Below are 22,577 nucleotides of genomic sequence, written 5' to 3'. Positions count from 1 at the left end.
TTTTATTGAAGAAATCCCTGTAAATTTAAAAAAAAAACCGACCCGTATCAAAAATAACAATTTTTCAATGATTAGCTTTGAATTTGCATATCTTTAATTCATGCATTTTGCTGTTGTATTACAAATTACAAAATTTGTCATTTTATGTAGATCTTGTATGTGTTGTGTCTGTGTATGTTGTGTGTGTGTGTGTGTGTGTGTGTGTGTGTGTGTTGCGACTTGTGGTTAAATTGATGTAGGCGGCCCACTTATCATAAAATTACAATTGTATGCATATGTGTATAAAAAAACGAAATCCTAAAACAGAACTAAATGGCTGCCCGAAGCGCAGCTGTTTTGCCTGATCCATGCCGCCGGAGCAGGTCCAGAGTCGCGTCTGGTCACAGTTCAAGTGGCAACTAGCTATTGTTGTTGTTGTTGGTGTAGTTCGATTCTGTTAGGCGCGCAGTGCAACAAACTGCTGGAAGACCTCTAGTATGTGTGAGTCCAGATCGGACGTGAAGAGCAGCGTTTCCAGCGTGCTGCTATATTTCTGCACCTGTTCGTGATGCTGTTGGTGAAAGAGTTGCAAGAATTAGGAACGAATATATATATAGGTAAATTGCGTGTGTGCTCGATTTACCATTAGGAACACCTGCTGCAGGCGGCCGATGGTCCAGCGATACCAGTCTGTGTCCGGATCGCGTCCATCTGTGTCCGAGCGCAGCAGATGCTCGGATAGTATCATAATGAAGCGCTGAAAGACGATAAGAAACAGACGCTTCTGATTGACATTGGCTGCCTCCAGCTTCTCCTCCATGCGCTCAACGACCTGTGAATGAATGCGGATGAGGATTGATTAATGGCTTTAAAGGAAAACGAGAACTGAATGAATCTACCTCCTCGGATGGCTTATCGGCATGCGTAATGGGCTTCTTGCGCTTGTGCGGCGTATCCTCATCCGTGTCGCTGGACGATGAATCCGCCTTGGACAGCTTTTCCTTGGCATTGTCCAGCTCGGTATCTGTCCGGGATAACAGACATATGCGTTTAGTGGCAGATGAATCGATCTGCTTTAGCATTTACTCACCCAGTTTAATGACGTGCTTGTTCATCTTCTTGATGGTCAGATGCAATATCTCCCAGAGATACATTTTGGTAAATTCGCCAGTCATCTCCTTGGAGAATATCCATGTGGCCACCGCCGAGCAGTCGACAATTTGCAGCTTGAGCAACTTATCGATGAGTACCACCATCATCTGCTGGTGCGATGACCACAGCTCAAAGATGTTGTGCAATATACAGATTTGTGCCTCCTCCGTTTCGGCCAACGCACGGAATACCACATGGAATTTCGATATGGCCGCAAAGCTGTGCGAAAACGATTTCGAGCCCAAATTGAGCAGCGTTTGGACAAAGACATCGATTTTCAACGCATTGAAACTGCCATCGGACATCTCCTCGCCGCTGTAACCGCTGCTCGGTATCTCCTTCAATATGTTGACCACCTCCTCCGGCGTGCACTTCTGCCGTATGGCGCCGACCAGCTGCAGGGCGACCGTTGTGCCGGGCAGATTGGCTGCGGCGAGAGAGAATCGAAAATGTTTTGTTTGTTTGAATGCAACATCTTCATTAAATGCTTATTACGTGCAGCGTGGCGATGTGGTCAGAGGAGGGGAGGGGGGACCTGGAGCGGGTTAGCTGCTGGCATAGTTGACACTTTCGCTTGCGCCAGTTGCAACTGCGTTTGGTGCGCCGCCGCGTGGAACCAAGCGGCAACAGGCCCAGCGCCTGCCACTGCTGCCGCCTGGTGCGTTACTAATGATGACTACATCGAACCCCCCCCCCCCCCCCCCCTTCCCCACCTCCGCCGTAAGCCCGACTCTGCCTGACAGCAGCCATTACATGCAATTTATTGGCACTTTCGAGTCGATTATGTCAATGAAATGCGCGTCGAGCTCAAGAGGAGCAGGTCGGTTACGGCGGGGACAGGGGAACAGACTTAATTTGAACGCATTAATGCGTCCATTTGGCAAGCCAAATGCGGAACTGCAGCGCGACCCAGTTGCCAAGCACTGTGAGGCCATCAGACAGCCAAGCAAAACAAAGCTCAAGAATGCCATTGTCCAGACAATGGAGCATGTCAAGATCAGCCACCAAAGTTCACACAGAAGCAGCAGCAGCAGCAGCAGCAGCTTGGAATGTTGGCTGAATATCTGCTGAATGAATCGCGCCAACAGCAAAGAACGCTCTAGACGGGATTGCACGACTAGTAGATACCCTAAGCCCAGCGTCGAGCTGTTATTACAAACATTCTAGCTTCCTTCCTTCTGCACATGCATATCTATATCTATTTTATACACATGCATATCTACATATATCTTTATCTATATGTCTAGTGACTTTTCGACTATAGGGTATTCGCCTTAGATTATTAGCATTTGGTTTGACTTGATGCCAAAATATGTATATTTTCACGGATCTTTGGTTTTCAGCTTAAATTGGGCATGTCCAAGGCAGGGCATGGCGCTGAAAAGATCAGGGCGCTGCTCCATCGAGCGCAACGTGTCCAGCTCTGGGGTTGCAGCTGCTCTTCTTCTTTCGCTCTCTGCGGTCTGCCTGGCTGTCAATGCTAAAGTGGCGCAATTAGCGATGAACGCGTGACACGACACCAGTTACTTTCCAGCTGCAACGTTTACGAATATGAAACACAAAGCGAATGCGCAAAACGCACAATTTGCATATCTATGAGCCAGCTGTGTGTGTGTATGTGTGTGTGTGTATCTGATATATTCTAAGTTCTAAGTATAATACTTTTATGACAGTCATGAGAAGCAGCACGGCACAGCAGCTAGGCAAGGCCCCAGAGTTGATTCTTGAAAACCCCATAAAAAATAGATATGAGCTACTTTAAGCTGTTTACCATATGATAAAAAGGGGCACCATGAGATGCATATAACAGACAAAAGGTCGCATCCCATTCAAATATTCTTGCTCAGCAGGCTAAGCAATATATCGACACCTTGTTCCCACTTTACCAAGTTCGATAATTATCGATTTGCAGTTTTTGCATTAACTCGCATATGATAGTAGCTGAAGAGCATGCAGATTCTTATATTGCATACACAGATCAAACCTGTTTCCGGTTTTCGATAACTTTTCTCGCTTTCCAGCAGTCGATAAATATCGATCTTTCGCGTTGGTTTTTCTATCTTATCTCGCAAAGTTATAAGTCCTTAAGCTAGCATACTTTACATACAGCTTGTAGTTTAAGTAAACCTCACTTTTGTTGTCTGTCCCAAAATGGATGTAGATATTTTAATTGATTATCTTAATCTGAGCCTCAGTTCTGAGCTGGAGCCACATCTTGAATCGAGCCTCTTTGCAACTCGTGCATTATTCGCAATTCGCATTCGCATTCATAACTCAACTTTAATCTTTACTCTGCCCAGCTCTATCTTTGGTTAATCTCTTTCCGACTCTTGCCGTTTCCCCAAGTAATACTTTCTCGTCGCGCTGCTTTCTAGCGCGTTTCTCCCTTAAGTCGAAGCTCTTCACTCGCAGCCCAGACTTGTGTTATCGAATTATGTGATCTTTAGCCTCAACAAAATAAAAAAAAAAAAAAACTCGAGACAAGGTGAACTGAAACGCAATCAGAACGACAAAATCGAATGGAATCGCATCTGGATGGTGGCCAGTTCCACTATTGAACTTCAGCGAAGCGAGCAGCATATCTGACAGGGAATCTCAAGCGGTGCGGAGTCGGTCGGAGTGGGTCGGCGTCGGTTGGAGTGGGTCGGAGTGCGGCGCAGCTTGCCAAAAAGCGTTTCGCCAGCTCAGCTCAGTGGGTAGGCGGGGTCGTTTCAGTTAGCTTGGGTTGGGTTGGGTTGGTTTTTTGTGTGGTGGGAGGGAGGCGCTTGGCTTGCTGCTTGAAGCGGGTCCAAACATCCGCAACTGTTGCATAAAAGCGCGTCAGCCGTGCAACCACCCGCACCACCTGCTGCTGCTACTGCTGCTGCTGTTAGAAACGCGGCCGTTGCCAAAGATTGCGAAACTGCCGCTGCTGGCGATGCGCCGCTTGGCTGCTCCAACGAAAGCAGCAGACGTAGCCAGAGCCAGCGGCGGCGTCGGCGGCGGCGGCATCATTTGGTGGTTTACCCGTCTGTCGTTGGGTTTTTATTATTAGCGGTGCGCACGTCGCGAACGCCTTTCAGTCAAGCTGAAGCGCGCGCGCGGCACAAACGTCCAAAGAATTGGCCAAAAAGACGAGCTGTCAACGATTCATTTGTGGTTATCTATTTTTTTTTTTTTCGTTACATATATATTTTTTTTTTGATGTGAAAATGTGGCATATACCTTGCCTGGTGTGCATACTATTCTTGGCAATCGTAAGTGCTGCAGAACTGTGCCTCCGTTTGGTGGGCTTCAAAACAAACGGACCGATACAGAAGGTCAAATCAAGTCGGGGGTCAAGTCAAGCCCGTGTCCCAGCTGTTACGCTGTGGCCCATAGCTTCTTTAAGCCTGAGATGTTGCCGGCAGGAGCTTATTCTGCTCGAGGAGAGTCTGGACAAAGCTAGAACCATACTTCGGCTACAAACAGCCAAACTATATCCGCGGCTTGGACTACTGCCAAAACTGGCCCATATTGAGCTTGGCCTGATTGGCGGCAGTATTGTGGTGCCCATGGTTTAATGCCCTGCTCTTGCTGTCTTGCCGTACCTGTGACAGATGCTGCCTGTCGCCTGGGGCAAAGAGTAGGCTAGGCTTAACCCACAGACAGTTTACCAGAGTGTGCCTTGGTTCTGTTTCGGCTTCCTCCACAAGCTAGATACTTGCAGTCTAGACTCTATAAGAAGCGTGCTATAAGCCGAGAGAGAGAGAGAGAGGTCCAGCTGCCGCGCATGCCTCGCCTTTTGCGTCACCAGGCGCAGAATGGCCCAGGTCGCAGCAGGAGCAGCAGGCTGAGCAGGATCCGTTTTAGAGTGCTGAAGTTGATACTGATAGCCACTGTGGTTAATTGCAGCAGCTGGCGCCGATGTCGGCCATTGTGGGCGCTGGACGGGATCTGGTGCTGACGCCCAAGCAGTCGCTGCAATCGAGCGGCAAGCGAATCTACTACGAGGAGCAGCCAACGGAGGCTGTGGTGCGCAGCTGGGAGCGCACCTTGAAGCATGTGACCTATGTGACGCTGTTCACGGACGCCGCCGTCGGCGCCGCCGCTGGCAATCTCAGGTAGGTAGGTTGTCCTGGCCAGCTATATGGATGACACTAAAGCGCCTGTGTGCGGCGGCGGCAGCAGCCAGCTGCATGACTATCACAACTTTTTGCAGACGCCGTACATGCCGCTGGCCGTTGCCCAGCCGCAGCTAGGCCCGGCCCGGTTTGGGGATATTGTGACGCTCGCCAGCGGTCGGCTGGAGCAGTTCTCGGCCAATGGCAGCTATCGGTTTGTCGAGGGCAGCACGGATGCCCAACAGATGGCAACGGCGGGCATCCAGACACGCGCCCTGTGGCGCGTGCAGCGCATCCGGCATCGGGATGGCGGCATTGGCCAGAGTTTGCCCCAACGCTTCCATTACGAGCTGAAGTTCAGCGTATCGCCGCTGGCGGCAAGCATTGGCTGGCCGCCGCAGAGCTACATCCAAAAGGAGTCCGACTATCCGCAGAGCTTTGGCCGACAGGTCTACGAGCAGAAGCGTGAACAGGAGCTCGCCCAGCGACGTCAGGATCGGCAACCGCAGGCGACATTTATGCATGGCATATTTCAGCCGCCGCCGCCACCGCCGCCGTTGCCACCGTTGCTGCCGCCCAATCTCAACATTGGTGAGTATCTGAAGCAGGGCATACCCAAGGGTACGCCCAAGATTGAACAGTATCCGGGCCTATATAATCTGGGCTTGCGTCCCAACTTCATACCGGCGACAACATTTCGACCCGGCGGCTATCCGGTCAAGTTTGGTCCACGGCCGGAGCTGCCCGCTCCCCCGGAGCCTTACCCCTTGCCCAACGAACTGGGCAGCGGCGGCGGCCCCGCTAATGCCGCTTCCGTGCCAGCCAATCCGACAGTCACCCATCATTTCCATCATCACTTCTACATGACGCCCAATGGCCTGGTTGATGGAGGCGTCGGCAGCGGCGGCAACCACGCTGAGCTGGGCTATCGTCCACCCGCTTACGTGGCGGAACTGTCCACCCCAGCGCCACCCACAAGGCCGCCCTATCGACATAGTTATCCAGAACATTATTATGAATCGCATCGTGAGCTGCAATTGCCGACAAACCGCGAACCAGCTTCTGCGGAATCCCTGGAGCCCGGCGAGGATGAGCATCAGGAACAGGAACAGCATCCTCAAATCTATACAGGTGAGCTCTACATATATGGCTATACATGAGCACACGAATATAGTTGTTTGTATGAGCTCCAACAAGCAGAGTGCGCCTGACTAGCAGATACCCTAAGCCCAGCTGCAATCCTCTAGCTTCCAACCATGTAGGGTATATGCATTCCCGGTGTATAAAGTTTAATCTCTGACATTTCCAGCGATAGGCTTTATGTTTGAACATTTTGGGGAGAGTGGGACGCGAGAGACATCCAAAAAGTGGAATATTATTAATCTGTACACACGAAATATCAAGTTTAGCTCAAAGCTCGAAATCCATATATATATCGATCAAAATAAAAGAGATGCCGATATGTGGTAGTATTATATACTAGCTGCCCGGCGTTTGGTGAACGCGTGGAGAGTTGAAATCCTCACGAACTATCTAGATCTCATCTTCAATTTAAAAATATGTTTAAAGTGCATCGAATAAGGAACCAAGTTTTTTGCCAAATTTCCATAAATCGAAATTAGTTTGAAGCAAATCCAACAAAACTTAAAAAAATCTTTGAATCGTATTTTCCACCGAACAAGCTTGGATTTTGCGTCTCGAATGATTTATCATATAGATCTTTGAAAATGAATTTAAGCGCGAAACGTCAACGTCACGAAATCTTTGACCCCTATTTCCACCAAGGAGGAATGCATTTTTGACAAGTGTACAACAGTGGAAATTTCAGCTACCTATCTCTTATGGTTCGGGCTGTGCGTTGATCATCAATCAGTCAACCAGTCAATCAGTCAATCAGTCAGTCAGTCTATGTAGAGATATGAGAGATATATGACTGGAATTGCTGCTGGTTTCTGATTACACGCACCAGACATTAAAGATTCTGAATAAAGATCAACCTAGCTCGCATTCCAAGCAAGCAGTCAGTCAATCAGTCAATCAGTCAGTCAGTCAGTCAATCAGTCGGTAGGTCCGGACAAACAGTTTTATATATAGAGATATATATATTTTCTCAGAGAGTTGTCCCTCTATGACAGTTTCTATAGGATTCACAGCTGCCCAAATCAGCGGGATTAGCTAAGATTCTGAGTATCTCATTCTCTCATTATGGCATTGTAATCTTGGTTTGGATCTTTAATGTGCATAAGCAGGTTACGAGAAGGCATCCAAACACGACACGTCCACGCTGGCACCGCTGTTAATCTATGCCGGCGCCGCGGCAGATGCTGAGGAGGAGCAAAAGTCATTTGTGCAGAGCGAGCCGCTGGAGGAGACCGTCTACCGCTACTCCGAGCCGGATCCGCTTTATGTGCATCAGCATCCGGTCGATATACTACAGCTGGAGTCGCCGCACAGCTATGAATCCGATGAACCACTGCTTCAGCGGCGGCAGCAGCAGCAGCAGCAACACCCAGGGCAGTTGGAGCGCGGCACTTCAAGCGAGCAACAGGAGGACGGGACGGAGGACGAGGAGACGGCAGAGCTGCCCAGCATACAGACCGAACAGCGACCCGCTGGCAGTCAAAAACAAGCCAAACTGGCCACCACAGCAGCACCAGTGTCCAGCACAGGCACAGAGAACGCAACAGCAACAACAGCAGCAGCAGCAACAACAACAACAACAACAACAGCAGCAACAACAACAACAAGCACTTCAATGGCACCACCGAGAGCAGCGGCCACAAGCCGAGCAAGCTTTGTGTCCACCTCGACCAGCATTACGCCGCTGCGCGCTTTAAGTCGCTATCGGACAACGCCGCGCATCACCGCAGGCAGATCGACAACAACAACAACAACAACAACCACGGAGCAGCCGGCAATAGCCAAGTGGAAGCAGCGCCGCAAGGAGAATGCCACCAGCATGGACAGCCGGGCTAAGAGCAGTCATCGCCACGAGTCCAAGGTGGCATTTGTGCCCACGACAGCAGCCACAGCAGCAACAACAACAACAATAGCACCGACAACAACAGCACCGACAACAACAACATCTTCGCCTGCAGTCAACAGCTCGGCATTGCCGGCAGGTGAAATCATCGAGGTGCTCACCCAGAAATCGGTTAGCAAGTCCGTCAGCATCAAGGTAGGCGAGAACGGCGAGGAGATACCCATCATTGTGGACGATGATGAGAACGAGGTGAAGAAAAGCTAAATGCCCCAAAAATGCAATTGACTAATCCTAAACTTAAGCGTAACAAAAATGGTAAATAAACTGAAAACGAAGCAGGAACAGGAGCAGGAGGAGGAGAAAGAGGAGCTGACCAAATCATGAGAGTTTTCAGTTATTTTCATGTTAAGTATTTTCTAGAATTTGTAGCATTCGAATAAATATGATTTGATTCAAATTAAAAACTAGCTTGCAGGAGGAGAAGCTAGAGAATATATTGGTATTTGGTACTCACCAGCCTCCTCGCTTGTGTACTTGTAGTTAGGCACGGGCATGACCGGGATCAGTTTCGCATACGTTGTGGGCATCATTTCGGTAATGCGCTGATGATAGGACAGTCTGTAAGCGAGAGAAAGGAGTTTTATCTAAGTGAACACTAGGCTTTGGGGCATTAATCGTACCGTAGGCACTTCTGGAGCACCTCCTGTATGAACTTGGGACGCGGATGCTCGGCATCGAGCAGCAGGCAGCTGTCCCATTCGTCCCAGGACCAGGTGAACTTAAAGTTGCTCAAATGGTAGCTAAACCAGTTGACGAAGCGATCGAAGCACGACGTGTTCATGGAATCGATGCGCATGAACAGTATCTCAGTTGCCTGGGCGAGCACCTGGGGCAATGTGCCCGGCTGCAGTTTGCACAGCTCGATTAGAATGGAGCCATAGCAAATGTCCAGATAGCGAGGCGTGGGCATATGAAAGAGCTCCGCAAAGATAACCTCGACGATGCAGTATTCTAATGGGATCTTGTGCTTGAACGGAAAGTTCAGCAGCTGTGCAGCGCAATCTTTACGCTCATGATGATGCGTCTCAATGATGTGATGCAGATGTTCCTCGATGAGAAAACGCTCGATCGAATGGGCACCCGGCAGGTTCGGTCCGTCAGGGCAATCGGTGTAGTCGAACATGCGGTAGACAACCCATGGCATGGGATACTCAATGGCGTCATGGTGTGGCGGCGGTGTTATCTGCGGCAAATTGTGCTGCAGTGCCTCGCACAGAATGGCGTCAAAGACGAGATACGGACGCGGTATATGCTTCTCGGCCCAGTTGTCCTGGCGCAGCTTGCGTATCTGTGCCCACAGGCAGTCCAGGTACTCCTCCTGCGGATGTGGCGCATCCGATGACCAGACACGCAGCGCATTATGATGCTTCTTCGAGCGCTTATTTAAATACACCTCAATGCGCAGCAGCAGCGACTCCAGTGCTGACTCCTTCTTCTCGTACAAATCACGCCCCACCCACGGCAACGTGGAGAGCACCGCAAACACAAACCAATCGCGTCGCACTTGCGGCACAGTATCCTCGTTGGACACATCGATTATTGTGTCGAGCAGCTGCAGCAGACTTGTGGCCGAGATGACGTGACAGTTGACCAGATCGGCCAGAAAGCGTAGCGAGTAGCGGGCCGCATCCCAGCGGCACAGTTTCAGCGACTCCTTAAACGTTTTCACCATGTAATCGACAAACTCGCCACCGAATTTATAGTTCTTGGCATTAAGTAGACCCACTAGGGTCGTGTAGACGGTACATTTTTCGGGCATGCGCACCGCACAGTCGGACAGAATGCGCAAGATCTTCAAACGGAATGTGCCCAGATCGGCTTCCAGCACGGAGACAAGACCCTCGAGATTCGACTCCACCGACGAGGTGCTGCGCTCGCCCACGCGCAATATCAAGGACTCCAAACGATCCTCAATCTCCTGGTTCTCTGAGACGCGGCGGCGCTTGTTGCGTCTGTGGTCTATGGCACAAATCAAATGGTCATAAAGTTATTATTTATTATTTTATATGAAAATTAATACTTAGCTCACCATAACTCTCATCCTCGGTATCGTGTGCACGTCGGCGACTCATTTTTAAAGCACCTCCAACAAATTGCAATAAATGCAACAAACTAAATTAGCAGCACGTCGCACAGCAACAACAACAACAAAAAAAAAGCGGCGTTTTTTTCCTTATTTTTTATTTTGTGGCAACCGGCACAATTAAAACCCCAAGTTGCGGCTGCTGCGTATGCAAACTGTTGTCGCAGCTGGAACTTGTTGCGTGTCGAGTTTAAGTGTGCGACGAAATTTACGTCAAATCAGTTCAATTTAAGCGCAAACTTTAAAGAAAAAAATTTTATTTTCGAGCATGAGCTTCTGCATTTCACTGTGTCAATGCTCAATGTGACCAACCGCACATTAAACATTACAAAAGAACTTTTCAATACAAAAATACCAAAACTATCAACGATACCATTATTTACTCCGAACGCACAGCACTGAAAATAGTCGAAAAATAAAATAAATAATCGATAATTTCAAATCAGTCTTAAGGAAAATTTAACTTGGGCCATAACGATATTCCAATGGCTCAGAAAATTGACTTAAAACCTATTGATTTTAGGAATTTATGTGTTATTAGCAGCCAAGTACTTAAGTACTTGTCTAATTGTACATACACTTCTAGGTGCACCTTACTGCAACTATATATCATATTTTTGAATTGGTTTACTAAAATTATTATGAGTAGATCTCATGTTAATAGTGCTGCTTATCATCGTTGTACAGTACATTTTGAAAAATAACATAATTTTTTTCTGAATCAAATTAACAACAATAGAATTGTGTCAAGAAATATGCCACTAAAATATCAGAAATATTTATCTATAAATATAAATTCATAACTAACTGAAAAATATTCAATGTGATGGCAATGGTATTGATACCATGGAAAGCATTGAAATATTTTGTCAGTTAACTCCGAGTTTAACCGATTTTGCTTTCACCATAGGTCGTAGAGTGACCAGCCTTGAGTCAACAGGGAGAGCAGAGAAACCCACATAAAATACTGTCGATAAATGGCGAAAATCGATATTGTTATCGAAGTGAACTGCTGCCAATTGTTGAGGCTTACCTTTAGATTGGTTTTCTTTTTTTTTTTTGTATAAATTTTTTGCGAACGCACACGCAATAGTTTAATGAAACGCAATTGAAATTCGGGTGTGCTGGTGCAAATGGATCAGTTCTCGCACGACTTGACCCTCGCCCTGGAGGAGACGTCGCTGATGGACAGGGCGTGCGGCGTTGGTAGGTGGGGCTCGCGTCGAAGAACTCGATCAACGGGTAATTTGCGTAAGTATTTGAGCCAAGATATTGGCCATATTCAGCACGCCCCCCTCCCACAGTGCTGGTGGGCAAATTGACAGCATGAAAACCACTTTGCTTCCACTTCACTGCACTTCACCTGCAGCTTGTGCGCCGCAACCAACCGAAGATTCGTCGAGCAGCCCCACAGACACCATGAATAATGCGCACGGACATGGACACGGCCACCACCCGAATACCAATGCAAACATCGATGGACTAGATACACACACACACAACGATATGATGCTGCCTGCGAGCGATTCGGATGACAAGGCCGAGGCAATGCTGCCGCTGCGTCTGCCCGGCAAGATGCTCAATGCGGCCGCAGCTGTTCGCATGGGCATGGGCGCCCTCGAGTCGGACTCGTTGAACGAGACCAATTTCAGTCCAGCTCGGTGAGTAGGGGGCGTGTCCCCCTAGTCAGAGGCAAATCTAATACGCTTCGTTTTTAGGTTCTACAAGCCGAACTCGCGTAGGAAACGAAAGATCAAACGCATGTCAATGGAGTTTGAATTCAGCAAGGATTGCAATCTGGCTGTGTCTCCACACAGCTTTACGGAGTCGCCACTGCATCCGGGCATGCTGGGCGGCTGTGCCGGTAGCATGACCGGCACGGGCACTGTACGAAAACGTGTACTGAAGATGGACAGTGGCAATCGTTCGAATTTGTTTTTTTGCGGTAAACGTAAACGCTCTAATCGTGATCGCTATCACGAACATGATCAGGAGGCTGGCGTTCCGTTTGGCGGCGGGGGCTGCAGCGGCGAGGGCGGTAGTGGTTCTAGCAAATTGCATTCCTCGAGCATGCCGCGCTATACGCACATCGAGGAGTACCATCGCATGCGGCCCCGCAGCTATTCATCGACATCGAAGCCACACAGCGATCGTCTGCTGCCGCTCAACAAGGGGCTGCTGTCGAAGATAAATCGTATTGCGCAAACCCAAACGGAAACGCAACGAGCACAAAAGACTGACAACACATCGAACATGGAAGAGGAGGGTCTGGAGCACGAGCAGGCGGAAACACAGCCACAAACGGCAGCAGCCAATCCTCATTTGGAGCTGGTTGAGAGTGCAGCCAGCACCGCTGGCCTTGGTGTCTTTAGCATGGAAACGCTTGTGCCTGTCAGCGATATTGAGACGCTGTTAAATACTTCGGATAAGCTGCCGCTGCAGCTATCTTTGGACTGCGCTGTTGCGGACTATCATGCCCATCGCCAGAAATCGCATTATGGTCATATGCATGGCAGCGGCTCCACGAAGGCGCATCGCAGACGCCGCTTTTGCCAAACACCGCAACCGCTGCAGGTGCAGTCGATGGACTGCACCGAGCTGTATGACTTTTTTAGCTCCAGTTCGCTGAGCTCCTCCTCGGACAGCGAGGATGGCCATCGGCTTCACGATACGGATCGCGAGGGCGACGACGAGCTAACCGATTGGCCCGGCAATGAGATTGGTCCCGGCGGCAAATATGATCCCAAGCGCAAGCTGACCAAGAAATCGCTGCTGCCCCAAATACGCTCCGATGATACCATTGGCGAGGATGATACGCTTATGTCCGGCACGGAGGCGACAGCGACAATGACTTTTGCTGACAGCTACGGTGGCGTCGGCGGCGGCACCTCACAGTCCCCTCCCCAAACGGATGCTTTGCAAGATTTGACACGCTTTCAACCGGCCGCCAGCTCGGAGCCGATTGAGATCTGTGGCGGCGGCGCCAATCGTGGCAATCGCAGCGTTGGCTTCATTGGCGTCAACATCTGCCTTGACACGGAGACGAGCATGAACGGCATGCCGGCGCTAAAGCAGATCGAAAGCGAGATGTCCGGCGAGACATCAAATCCATTCCTGTCGTCATCGCCGCCCATGCAGATACAGGAGGTGCGCGAAATACGCGCCGGCTGCCGGCGCATCAATGGCGATCGTCCAGGTTTCAGCATTAAGCTAAGCGTTAACGAGCGCCTGGCACGCTTTCTACAGGATTCCCGCCAGACCCAAATCCGTTTGCCCGACATTGAGATCTACGAGCAGGATAGCCTGCTCAATTTGGCCACGCTCTACTCCCTCAACATGCTTGTGGAGAACGGCTGCACGGTGCTAACCAAGACAAGGTAAGTGAAACCGTGGATTAGCAACCACCTCCCAACCCAACAAACCACACGAACTAAGCTGCCAATCTCTTGCGCACAGAAATACAACGCAATCGTCAAACATTGATCCGCAGCACGGCCTGCAGCAGCGCCCTGATTTGTTGAGCGATTTCAAGCGGCGCTGCTACGGCGGAAACGGTGACAACACCAACACTCCGGTCGCCAGCGATGCCTTCAATCCTGCTACAGCTGCCACACCAGCCGGCGTTGCCGCCGAGCTGCTGCCGAAGAAGTGAAGTTATAAAATCAAAACTGAATTTAATACAATTACCAGACCAAGGCGAAAATCACGTCGCTCGGCAAGCGACAACTGGAAACCACAAGGTGCTCCAAACTGAAGGCTGCTCACATTTTGTGCTGGGCACCTGTGCAGCTCGTTTTAGCCAATTTATTAAGCTTTTAATGCGTTTCGTATAGTGTCGAGTTTTGTCTGTACATCGGTCTATGTATATAACTATTATAAATACTAGATATATGTATATATATACATTTATATATATATATATATATATATATATATATATATATATATATATTTATTATGTAATCTGAATAAGGGAACAGCGCATGGCACAATCAACTAGCCGAATTCATTTTTTAAAGCTTGCATTTTGCGTTTGCCCTCAGCTGACATTCAGCCGTAAAAATGACTAGGGCAATGCTCTGCAGAGCGAGACAGCATACACAGAAAGAGATAGACAGACGAACAGAGCGAGAGAGAGAGCTGTATGCACAGCAAGAAAGAAAGAGCGCGAGCGACAGAGACAGAGTCAGAGAGAAAGATGTTGAGACTTGAAATGTTTGCCTGTTGGTTTGTTTGTTTGTTGTAAATTATGTGTGTTTCCGCCAGGCATCATGCACTGGTTCCACTGTACAAAACATTATTATTATTATAATTATTATTTGAAACCTGTATCCATAAAACTTAATGCAATTTTGATTATAAGACAATATGTGCACATAGCTAACGTGTATTTTGTATGGAGCTAAATATGTACCAAGTACTGCATAAAATTTGTAAAGTATATATAGCAAATGCATATCCAGAGATTTAAATTTTAGTCATCTCATCAACATGCGTTTTTTTTTTCTTTTTTTTTGTATCCCAAAAACTGTTAATATCAATTTATTTTCTTTTTTTTTTGGCAGTGTGTCCATCAAGCCGGGCTACTTTATTTTTGTTTTAAAGTATCTCTCATTCCTTTAAAAAAAAAACTAAAAAGTACTCCGAGTTCTAATTAAAAAATATGCATTAATATATATATATTTTACTGAACACTTTTTGTGTAAATGTCAAATTTTCCGTTTGTCGCCTCAATTCTAATCTGTTGAAATCGTATTAAATATCAACAATATTCATTACACATTTCCTTTATTCCTTTTATACCGTTAACAAGCTTGAAATGCAATTAAAAAACTAATTCATATTTAGATGTATGTATATATTTTACTGAATAGTTCTGGCCTTATTTACTTTTCAAGTGCCGTGCTGTATATGCAGCTTTTTTAATTGATATTATTACACTTTATACATTTTGTACGTCGAATTCTCATATCAATCAGACAGATGAGCGATAACTGATAAATGACAAACGATAATGGCGCCATGATTTGAATGAACTCCGACACAGGACAGCTAAACATTTTGCTTGGGGCCGAATGAGGCGCATGCGCATGGCCGTTGGTCCCGCTGGGTTGCCAGACGCGGCGGGCAGCAGCAGCGGCAGCCGCATTGCGAAACTTTGGCAACCCTTAAAGCACGCTTGTCGTTCTTTTTGTTTCCTTTGGTTTTTTTTTTTGGTTGCGCTCGCCGCTCTGAACTTACCGGGGGTCAGATCGACGGCAGAAACGCGTTGCCTTGTTGTGTCGTCGGTTGTGTTGGCAACGTCTCCGTCTTGGTTTGGTGGACACGGGGGTGGGGGAGTAACTGGACAAGTTGCGGGGCATGCAAAAGTGTTTTTTGCCGAAAAATCAAAACGAGAGCATAACTAAAAATAAAAGAAAACGCGACTTGAGGGCTGACAACCGAAAACAATTGCAAAATACTTTGCGGAAACTAACGGTAATTTGTGTGCTCATTCGAGCTGTGTGAGTGCGCGTATATGTGCGTGTGCGTGTGTGTGTCGCGTAATCTCCGTGTATGTGTAATAGCTACACGTGAGAAGGCGGCGTCCAACCAAGGAGAGATTTATGAGACGCGCGACGGCTGCTTATTGATTTTTCTATGCTGCATACGAAAACACACACACACGCGCACCCATTCACACACACACACTCACACACATGTGTGTGTGTGCTCGTGTGCGTGCCTGTGAGCTAATCTCTTATCAGAGTATAGAAATTTGCGAACTTGTTTTCGTTTTATTTTTTTTTGTTATTAATTTTTTTCACTGTTGTCAATTGTCGTCGCAGGCAGCGTGCGCTGCAATGGAGGAGCGCGCATTGAGGCGTCTATAGGGGTGGCCATAGTCAAAGCCACAGCCACAGCCAGTGCCAGTTGCATGCGCCGGGAGCATGAACAGCAGCCGCAGCTGCAACGTTTGAACCCGTGCCGCAGCCTGGCCAAGTCGGAATATGAGCGCATGTGAGGCTAAGGCGAAGGAGCCAGGAGGAGCAACGGGCGCAGTAGCAACGCCGTGCAAAGAGGAGCCGGCGGCGAGTGCCACGGAATCGCCACTGGCCAATGGACATGACCGTGAACTGGAGACGCTAGCAACGAATTCGAATGGCCCGGAGCCGTCCAATGATAAGGCGCACGATGCGGAGTCGGTTTTGGCAAGCACACGGAGCGTGATGGATGCGGTGGCAACGCCCTCCATAGATGCGCTGGCCAGCTGCAAGGATGTGCTCTTGGCGCAAAAGCTATTCGCCAGCGGCGGCAGCGGTCCCAAGGAGCTGCTCAAGCTGAAGGAGCCGATGCGCGTCGGCTTCTACGATATCGAACGGACCATTGGCAAGGGTAATTTTGCCGTGGTGAAGCTGGCGCGGCATCGCATAACCAAAAACGAGGTGGCCATCAAGATCATCGATAAATCACAGCTGGATCATACAAATCTGCAGAAGGTCTATCGCGAGGTGGAGATCATGAAGAAGCTCAAGCATCCGCACATCATCAAGCTCTATCAGGTGAGTAAGCCGCCAGCTCCGGCTACAACGTGATCTAATCCTCTGATCATTTGCTTTTCAGGTGATGGAAACAAAGAACATGATTTACATTGTCTCCGAATATGCCAGCCAGGGCGAGATCTTTGGTAAGCTTCTCCTAGTGAAATCTGGAGCATCGTTCAACAAAAATAAAACGGCAACTCTTGCTTCCAGATTACATTGCCAAGTATGGACGCATGTCGGAGTCGGCGGCGCGCTTTAAATTCTGGCAAATCATTTCCGCCGTGGAGTATTGCCACAAGAAGGGCATTGTGCATCGTGATCTGAAGGCGGAGAATCTGCTGCTGGACTTTGGCATGAACATTAAAATTGCCGATTTTGGTTTCTCCAATCATTTCAAGCCCGGCGAATTGCTGGCCACCTGGTGCGGCTCCCCGCCCTATGCCGCGCCCGAGGTATTCGAGGGCAAACAATACACTGGACCCGAAATTGATATTTGGGTAAGTAAATATGCACATTGAATCGCACTACATGCTAATCTCCCTTATCGCTTTCAGTCCCTGGGTGTGGTGCTCTATGTGCTGGTCTGCGGTGCTCTGCCCTTTGATGGGTCCACGCTGCAGAGCCTGCGGGATCGTGTGCTGTCGGGCCGCTTTCGCATACCCTTCTTCATGAGCTCGGAGTGCGAGCATTTGATACGCCGGATGCTGGTGCTTGAGCCAACGCGTCGCTATACCATCGAGCAGATCAAGCGGCATCGCTGGATGTGCCCCGAGCTACTGGAGCATGCGCTGATTGCCAAATATAATATGAGTGTGGAACGGCAGGCGGTGCTGGAGCCCAGTGAGGATATATTGCGGATCATGTCCGAGTATGTGGGCATTGGGCCGGATAAGACACGCGCCAGCCTAAAGAAGAACACCTACGATCATGTGGCCGCCATCTATCTGCTGCTGCAGGATCGCGTCTCACACAAGAAGGAGCAGGCGAAGCCAAATGAAACTAGCGGCTCCGCCAGCCGCCTACTCTACAAGAGCAGCAAGCAGTCCTTGATGCTGGACCAGCTGCCCACGCAGCAACTGTTGCAGCTGCAACAGCAACAGCAGCAGCAAACGAAGACAATATCCACCGTGATCCTGGCCAAGGATCCGACACACAAAAGACTTAGCCGCCATCAGACTGTTTTGATGAGCGAGCGACCCACTGCCGATCCCTACTATGCGGTCAAACAGCAGGCCCACGCCCAAGCCCAAGCCCATGCTCATGCTCATGCGCACGCTCGTTACTTGAACGGGGTTGATGGCATGGTCCCGGTTCCGGCTCCGGTTACGGGCATGCCCATGCCCACTAGATATACACCACTGTCGGCGGGCAACAGCTGCGCCGTCTCCACGCGCATCAGCCACCAGAGCCTGAGCTCGCCGCGCACCATGGCCGCCGGCCAGCGACCCGTTGCCATCTCGCTCAGCATTGACAATAATAGCAGCAGCCATCCGCTGCCCTCGCTGGCCAATTTGCGGTGTCGCGAGCTGCTCCTGAATGCCAGCCAGCAGCTGGAGCAGTCTGGCCATCCGGCCGGGCATCTGTCGTCGCCGGTGCCCAAGCAGCTGCATCAGACCATTAGCGAGTATATCATTAAGCAAAGCACCGAGGATTGTCGCCAGCTGCTGCAGCAGGTGAGTCCATGTCGCTGCTATTGGTCCAATCGAATCCAATCCAATCCAATCCAATCTTGCGATCTCTTGCAGTCCACGGCCATTGCCGATACGAAGAAGGGGGACGATCAGCTGCCAGCGACAATCGAAAATTCGTGCGCTGCCACGCCCACTGCCGAACTAAACAAGACAATAAAGCCGATGTCCAGCTCGAATAGCTTCGATTCCACCGCCAATCTCAATCAGAGCTTTCGCTATAAAATGTCCGCCGAGGCGAACCGACTATTCCAGACCCTGCAAGAGAGTCCACTGCCCATTGAGGTGTGTACAATCGGTCCAGCTTATTATATGGTTAACTCGCACCATGATAGAAATGTTAATTATATATTCTATTTAAAAACGACCTCCATGGTCACTTTATTGTTGTACTCATGCATCCAGCACATGCCCTGCTGCAGCTAATCATCGCATGCGTTTAACCTCGAAGCGTGTCCTTCAAATTGCATTCAAATCCCATCCTGCTTCGTTAACCAACGAGCACACGAGCGTCCTCCATGTTCAGTTCGTGTTCTTTCTTAAATATAAGTTGGCTTTGCATATGCTCATACTGACTTCATCCTCGCTTAATGCCCACAAACCCGGATGCAATTCATCTACTGCAATTGGTGATAACTCCATAGGCACATCCTTTGTGGTTTCCTTTGTGCTCAGCTTTTATGAGCATCCACTTAGTACATATATCCAAATAGTTTTCAACTGCAATACTTCATTGAGCACGTCCTCCATGGTCACATCCATATATATAATCCATCCATACATATAATCTAGATGCTAGTTGTGTAAGCGCCAAATCCTCAACCAAATACATTTAAGCGTATGTAGACACGTATGTATAGGTCGTCTATGGTCATTTTTTTTGGTTGCACTTCATACGTCCTCCATGTTCAGATAATTTACTAATTGGACTCTTTCCCGAGGCAGAAACCAAAGCGCAAGGCCCCAACCACAAATGGCAATAGCAATGGCAACGCCAGCGATGCTGGCCGCAATTCGGAGGAGTCTGGACAGGATTCGAAGCCAAATGGTGACGGGTAAGATGATCCGATCCGTTAGGGCCAGCCGAAACTAACGAAGAGTTGTTGTTGTTGTTGTTGTTGCTGCAGGCGTGAGAAAAAGACTTTTGAGAAGAAGGTGCTGGCCCAGGGCAGCTCCAGCACGGACGAGGGCTGCGACACGGATCAGGGCAACGAGGTGGCCAAAGAGGGCTCCCAATCGTCAACGGATCTGACCAGCGTACAGGCGACACGAACACGCTCCTATGCGAGCAGCAGCAGCTCCAGCGGCGTACTGGCCGGCAGCTATTCGAAGAGCCTCAGCCAGAACCTGAGCCGCGGCTCATCCAAGAGCAACTGCAGCGCCTATGAGAGTCTGGACTTTGTGCTGCCCTCCGTGCCGGACATTGCCGGCAGTTTGCCCTCCTGCATGAGCAATTCAATGCTGGCCGCTGCCGCGGCAGCTGCAGCAGCAGCAGCCGCCATTTCCCATGAGCACGCGTCGGAGCGTTTACTGTACAGCAGCCACAACTCGTGTATCCACATGCCCAGCGCAGTGAATCCGCCGCCGCCACCGCCGCCGCCGGCGCCGGCGCCACCCAACCAGTCGCCGGCGCCGCCGCCCTTCGCGGACAAGCGTTCGCCCATACATTTCCGTGAGGGCCGCCGCGCCAGCGACGGCCTGGTGGCCCAGGGCCTGCTCAGCTCCAGCTCGCTGCTGGGCGCCAGTCGCGTCTATGGCAGCTATCGCTACGAGCAGGCCAAGCGCCACGGCTGGCTAGAGATACAGCAGCTGCAGCAGGAGGCGGCTGTGTATGCCACGCCTGGCCATGGCCATGGTCATGCTCATCTCGGACTGGAGGAGCTCAGCCTGGCCAATTGTCAATTTCCACACGGTCAATTCTATGCAATGCCCATCAAGCCGCACCACACGCTGCACCACCTGCAGACCCAGAACCACCACCATCCCCACCATCATCATCACCATCAGCATCACCAGCAGCAGCTTGCGTATGCGCCGCCACCTCCGCCGCCGTCCCTGCTGCTGGAGGCGGCCGGCGAGCTGTATGGTGGCCATGGCCATGGCCATGGGCATGGTCATGGCTGCTATCAGCCACCGCCGCCACCGGCGGGCGTCTATCATCAGCATCTGGGCGCCATGTCGCCGATGCAGAAGCCGCCGCTGCAGCAACAGCTGCTGCAGCATCGCCTGTTGCAGCAGAAGCGCCAGCTGTTCCAGAAGCAATACGCCCTCGAGGCGCAACTGGCGGGTCGTCATCATCATGGGCACGTCCACTACAATCACAGCCATGTGCATGCAACGCCGCCGGCTGCGGCGCCCGCATCCGAACAGCAGCTGGCCGAGGATCTGTACGAGCTGGCCATGCTGGATAGGCCGCGCAGCGGACCGCCGCGTCTCCAACACTCGCTGACCATGCCCGGCGCGCACGTCTTCAGCCAAATGAATCTGAAGACCACCTACATCAGCCAGCCGGCCAGCGAAACTGGAGCTGCAGTCGGAGCTGGAGCTGGAGTTGCATGCAGCTCGGCGCCACCGCCGTCCACGACGCCAGCAACGCCACCAGCGACACCGCCGCAGGCGCTGCTCAATAACCATGTGGTGCATGGGCATGGACATAATCATACAGCTCCTGGCCATGTCCATGGTCATGGTCATGCCGAGGCCGAGTATCGCGCGCAGACGACGACGCCACCGGTGCTCAGCCTGTTCACGCCCAGCTGGCAGACGCTGGTCAAGCCGCTCAGCGAGAGTCCCATACTGGAGATATCCGAGCATCTGGAGTCCGTGTGAGTGTTCGGGGGCGAAACATTTTTAATATGCTCGCAATTAATATTTAAAAAATTAATTAATAATTATTTCAAAAAAAAAAAACAAACTAAAATAATTATTATAATAATTCTATTCATATACATACAATACCATATATATATATATATATTTATATATATATATAGTATATATATATGATATACGATACTATTATACGATAATACGATATACACACACACATTTATAGGCTTTACATATACATATACATATACAATACCGTTAGTGAGAGAGAGAGGCAGAGAGATCCGTTAGTTCCATTTGGCAGTTCAGCGATTACTCGAAACGATTTATCGACTATCGTTATCGATAGGTATTACCAAATTATTGGATCATTTAGTTGTGTTACTAGCCTTAAGTAGTCCAAGTTTCGTACACACACACACACACACACACACACACATTGGCATATACAATATGTATATTGATAATAATTATATAATAAGCTATACCAAAAATATTCTGGTACTAGACGCAATATTCGAAATTCCCGAAAAATGAGAAGTCAAAACGAATTAAGAAGGCAAACAACGTCAAAAACTACATATATCAATTATTCGAAGCATTTATTGATGGCATGGGATATAAATATATATATACCACATCTATATATATATATATATATGCATATATATTGTATATGTATATGTATTGGTACAATAATTAGCGGCAAGCAAATAAATAAAACATCGATTGTTCTTAAACATGGAATTCAAATGTAAACCAGATATTAAAAGTCATTTGGTATAAAATGCAATATACTTTTTCGATCACACGCTCCGACTTATCAATTTATCGATCTTTGTTACACAAAAAAAAAAAAAAAAGTAGAAGGTGGGCAGCGATTTTAACTCGATATTCCTATCCATATCCACAACTGCATAGCTGCATCCCGAATATGGCAGAATAAAGCTATCGATTTGGAGCCTATATATGATATATACATACATATATCAAAATAAACTAGACAATTTTCTAGCTGATAACTAAATAAATCTTCCGTATATCATATAAATATATATGGTATATCTATATGGGATTTATCATATTTTGTGGAAATTTATATATAAATTAAAAATGGATATACGTTACATTTGACACCTATGAAAGGTGTGACCTTATATTATTTATATACATAGAACCTTTCCATATTATGATGCA

General features: G+C 48.9%; 4 protein-coding genes across 6 annotated transcripts; 3 read left to right on the top strand and 1 right to left on the bottom strand.

Moving 5' to 3' along the window:
- Positions 1–87: 87 nt before the first annotated feature.
- LOC115765328 (nuclear cap-binding protein subunit 1) lies at positions 88–10,388 on the bottom strand. Its single transcript, XM_030708830.1, has 7 exons — positions 10,286–10,388; positions 8,877–10,215; positions 8,711–8,814; positions 1,070–1,558; positions 879–1,003; positions 623–811; positions 88–550 (listed from the first exon to the last, which is right to left on the bottom strand). Exons 1-7 carry the CDS (start codon positions 10,326–10,328, stop codon positions 437–439), a joined length of 2,403 nt encoding a protein of 800 aa, XP_030564690.1. The 5' UTR covers positions 10,329–10,388; the 3' UTR covers positions 88–436.
- LOC115765329 lies at positions 4,748–8,670 on the top strand. Of its 2 annotated transcripts, none has more exons than XM_030708832.1 (3): positions 4,748–5,213; positions 5,281–6,344; positions 7,463–8,670. In XM_030708832.1, the coding sequence occupies exons 1-3, from the start codon at positions 5,017–5,019 to the stop codon at positions 8,458–8,460; spliced, it is 2,259 nt and encodes a 752-aa protein (XP_030564692.1). In that variant the 5' UTR covers positions 4,748–5,016; the 3' UTR covers positions 8,461–8,670. The 2 variants fall into 2 exon arrangements, with proteins under 2 accessions (XP_030564692.1, XP_030564691.1); XM_030708831.1 differs by having other exon boundaries at positions 5,278–6,344.
- A 993-nt stretch (positions 10,389–11,381) lies between the features above and the next one.
- On the top strand, positions 11,382–14,228 carry LOC115765360. Of its 2 annotated transcripts, none has more exons than XM_030708877.1 (4): positions 11,382–11,590; positions 11,709–12,000; positions 12,058–13,716; positions 13,796–14,228. In XM_030708877.1, the coding sequence occupies exons 1-4, from the start codon at positions 11,473–11,475 to the stop codon at positions 13,989–13,991; spliced, it is 2,265 nt and encodes a 754-aa protein (XP_030564737.1). In that variant the 5' UTR covers positions 11,382–11,472; the 3' UTR covers positions 13,992–14,228. The 2 variants fall into 2 exon arrangements, with proteins under 2 accessions (XP_030564737.1, XP_030564738.1); XM_030708878.1 differs by having other exon boundaries at positions 11,509–11,590; positions 11,644–12,000.
- A 1,383-nt stretch (positions 14,229–15,611) lies between these two features.
- Positions 15,612–21,407, top strand: LOC115765388 (serine/threonine-protein kinase KIN2). The gene is made up of 8 exons (XM_030708913.1): positions 15,612–15,817; positions 16,168–16,881; positions 16,943–17,006; positions 17,074–17,360; positions 17,418–18,536; positions 18,609–18,836; positions 19,497–19,606; positions 19,679–21,407. The coding sequence occupies exons 2-8, from the start codon at positions 16,330–16,332 to the stop codon at positions 21,378–21,380; spliced, it is 4,062 nt and encodes a 1,353-aa protein (XP_030564773.1). The 5' UTR covers positions 15,612–15,817; positions 16,168–16,329; the 3' UTR covers positions 21,381–21,407.
- Positions 21,408–22,577: the final 1,170 nt, after the last annotated feature.

Source organism: Drosophila novamexicana, unplaced genomic scaffold, assembly GCF_003285875.2.
Source record: "Drosophila novamexicana strain 15010-1031.04,08,12 unplaced genomic scaffold, DnovRS2.1 tig00000960-arrow-arrow-pilon, whole genome shotgun sequence".
In the NCBI taxonomy this organism is placed as follows: domain Eukaryota; kingdom Metazoa; phylum Arthropoda; class Insecta; order Diptera; family Drosophilidae; genus Drosophila; species Drosophila novamexicana.
Note: the sequence above shows the minus strand (reverse complement) of the source record. Positions and strands in the feature narration are given on the sequence as shown.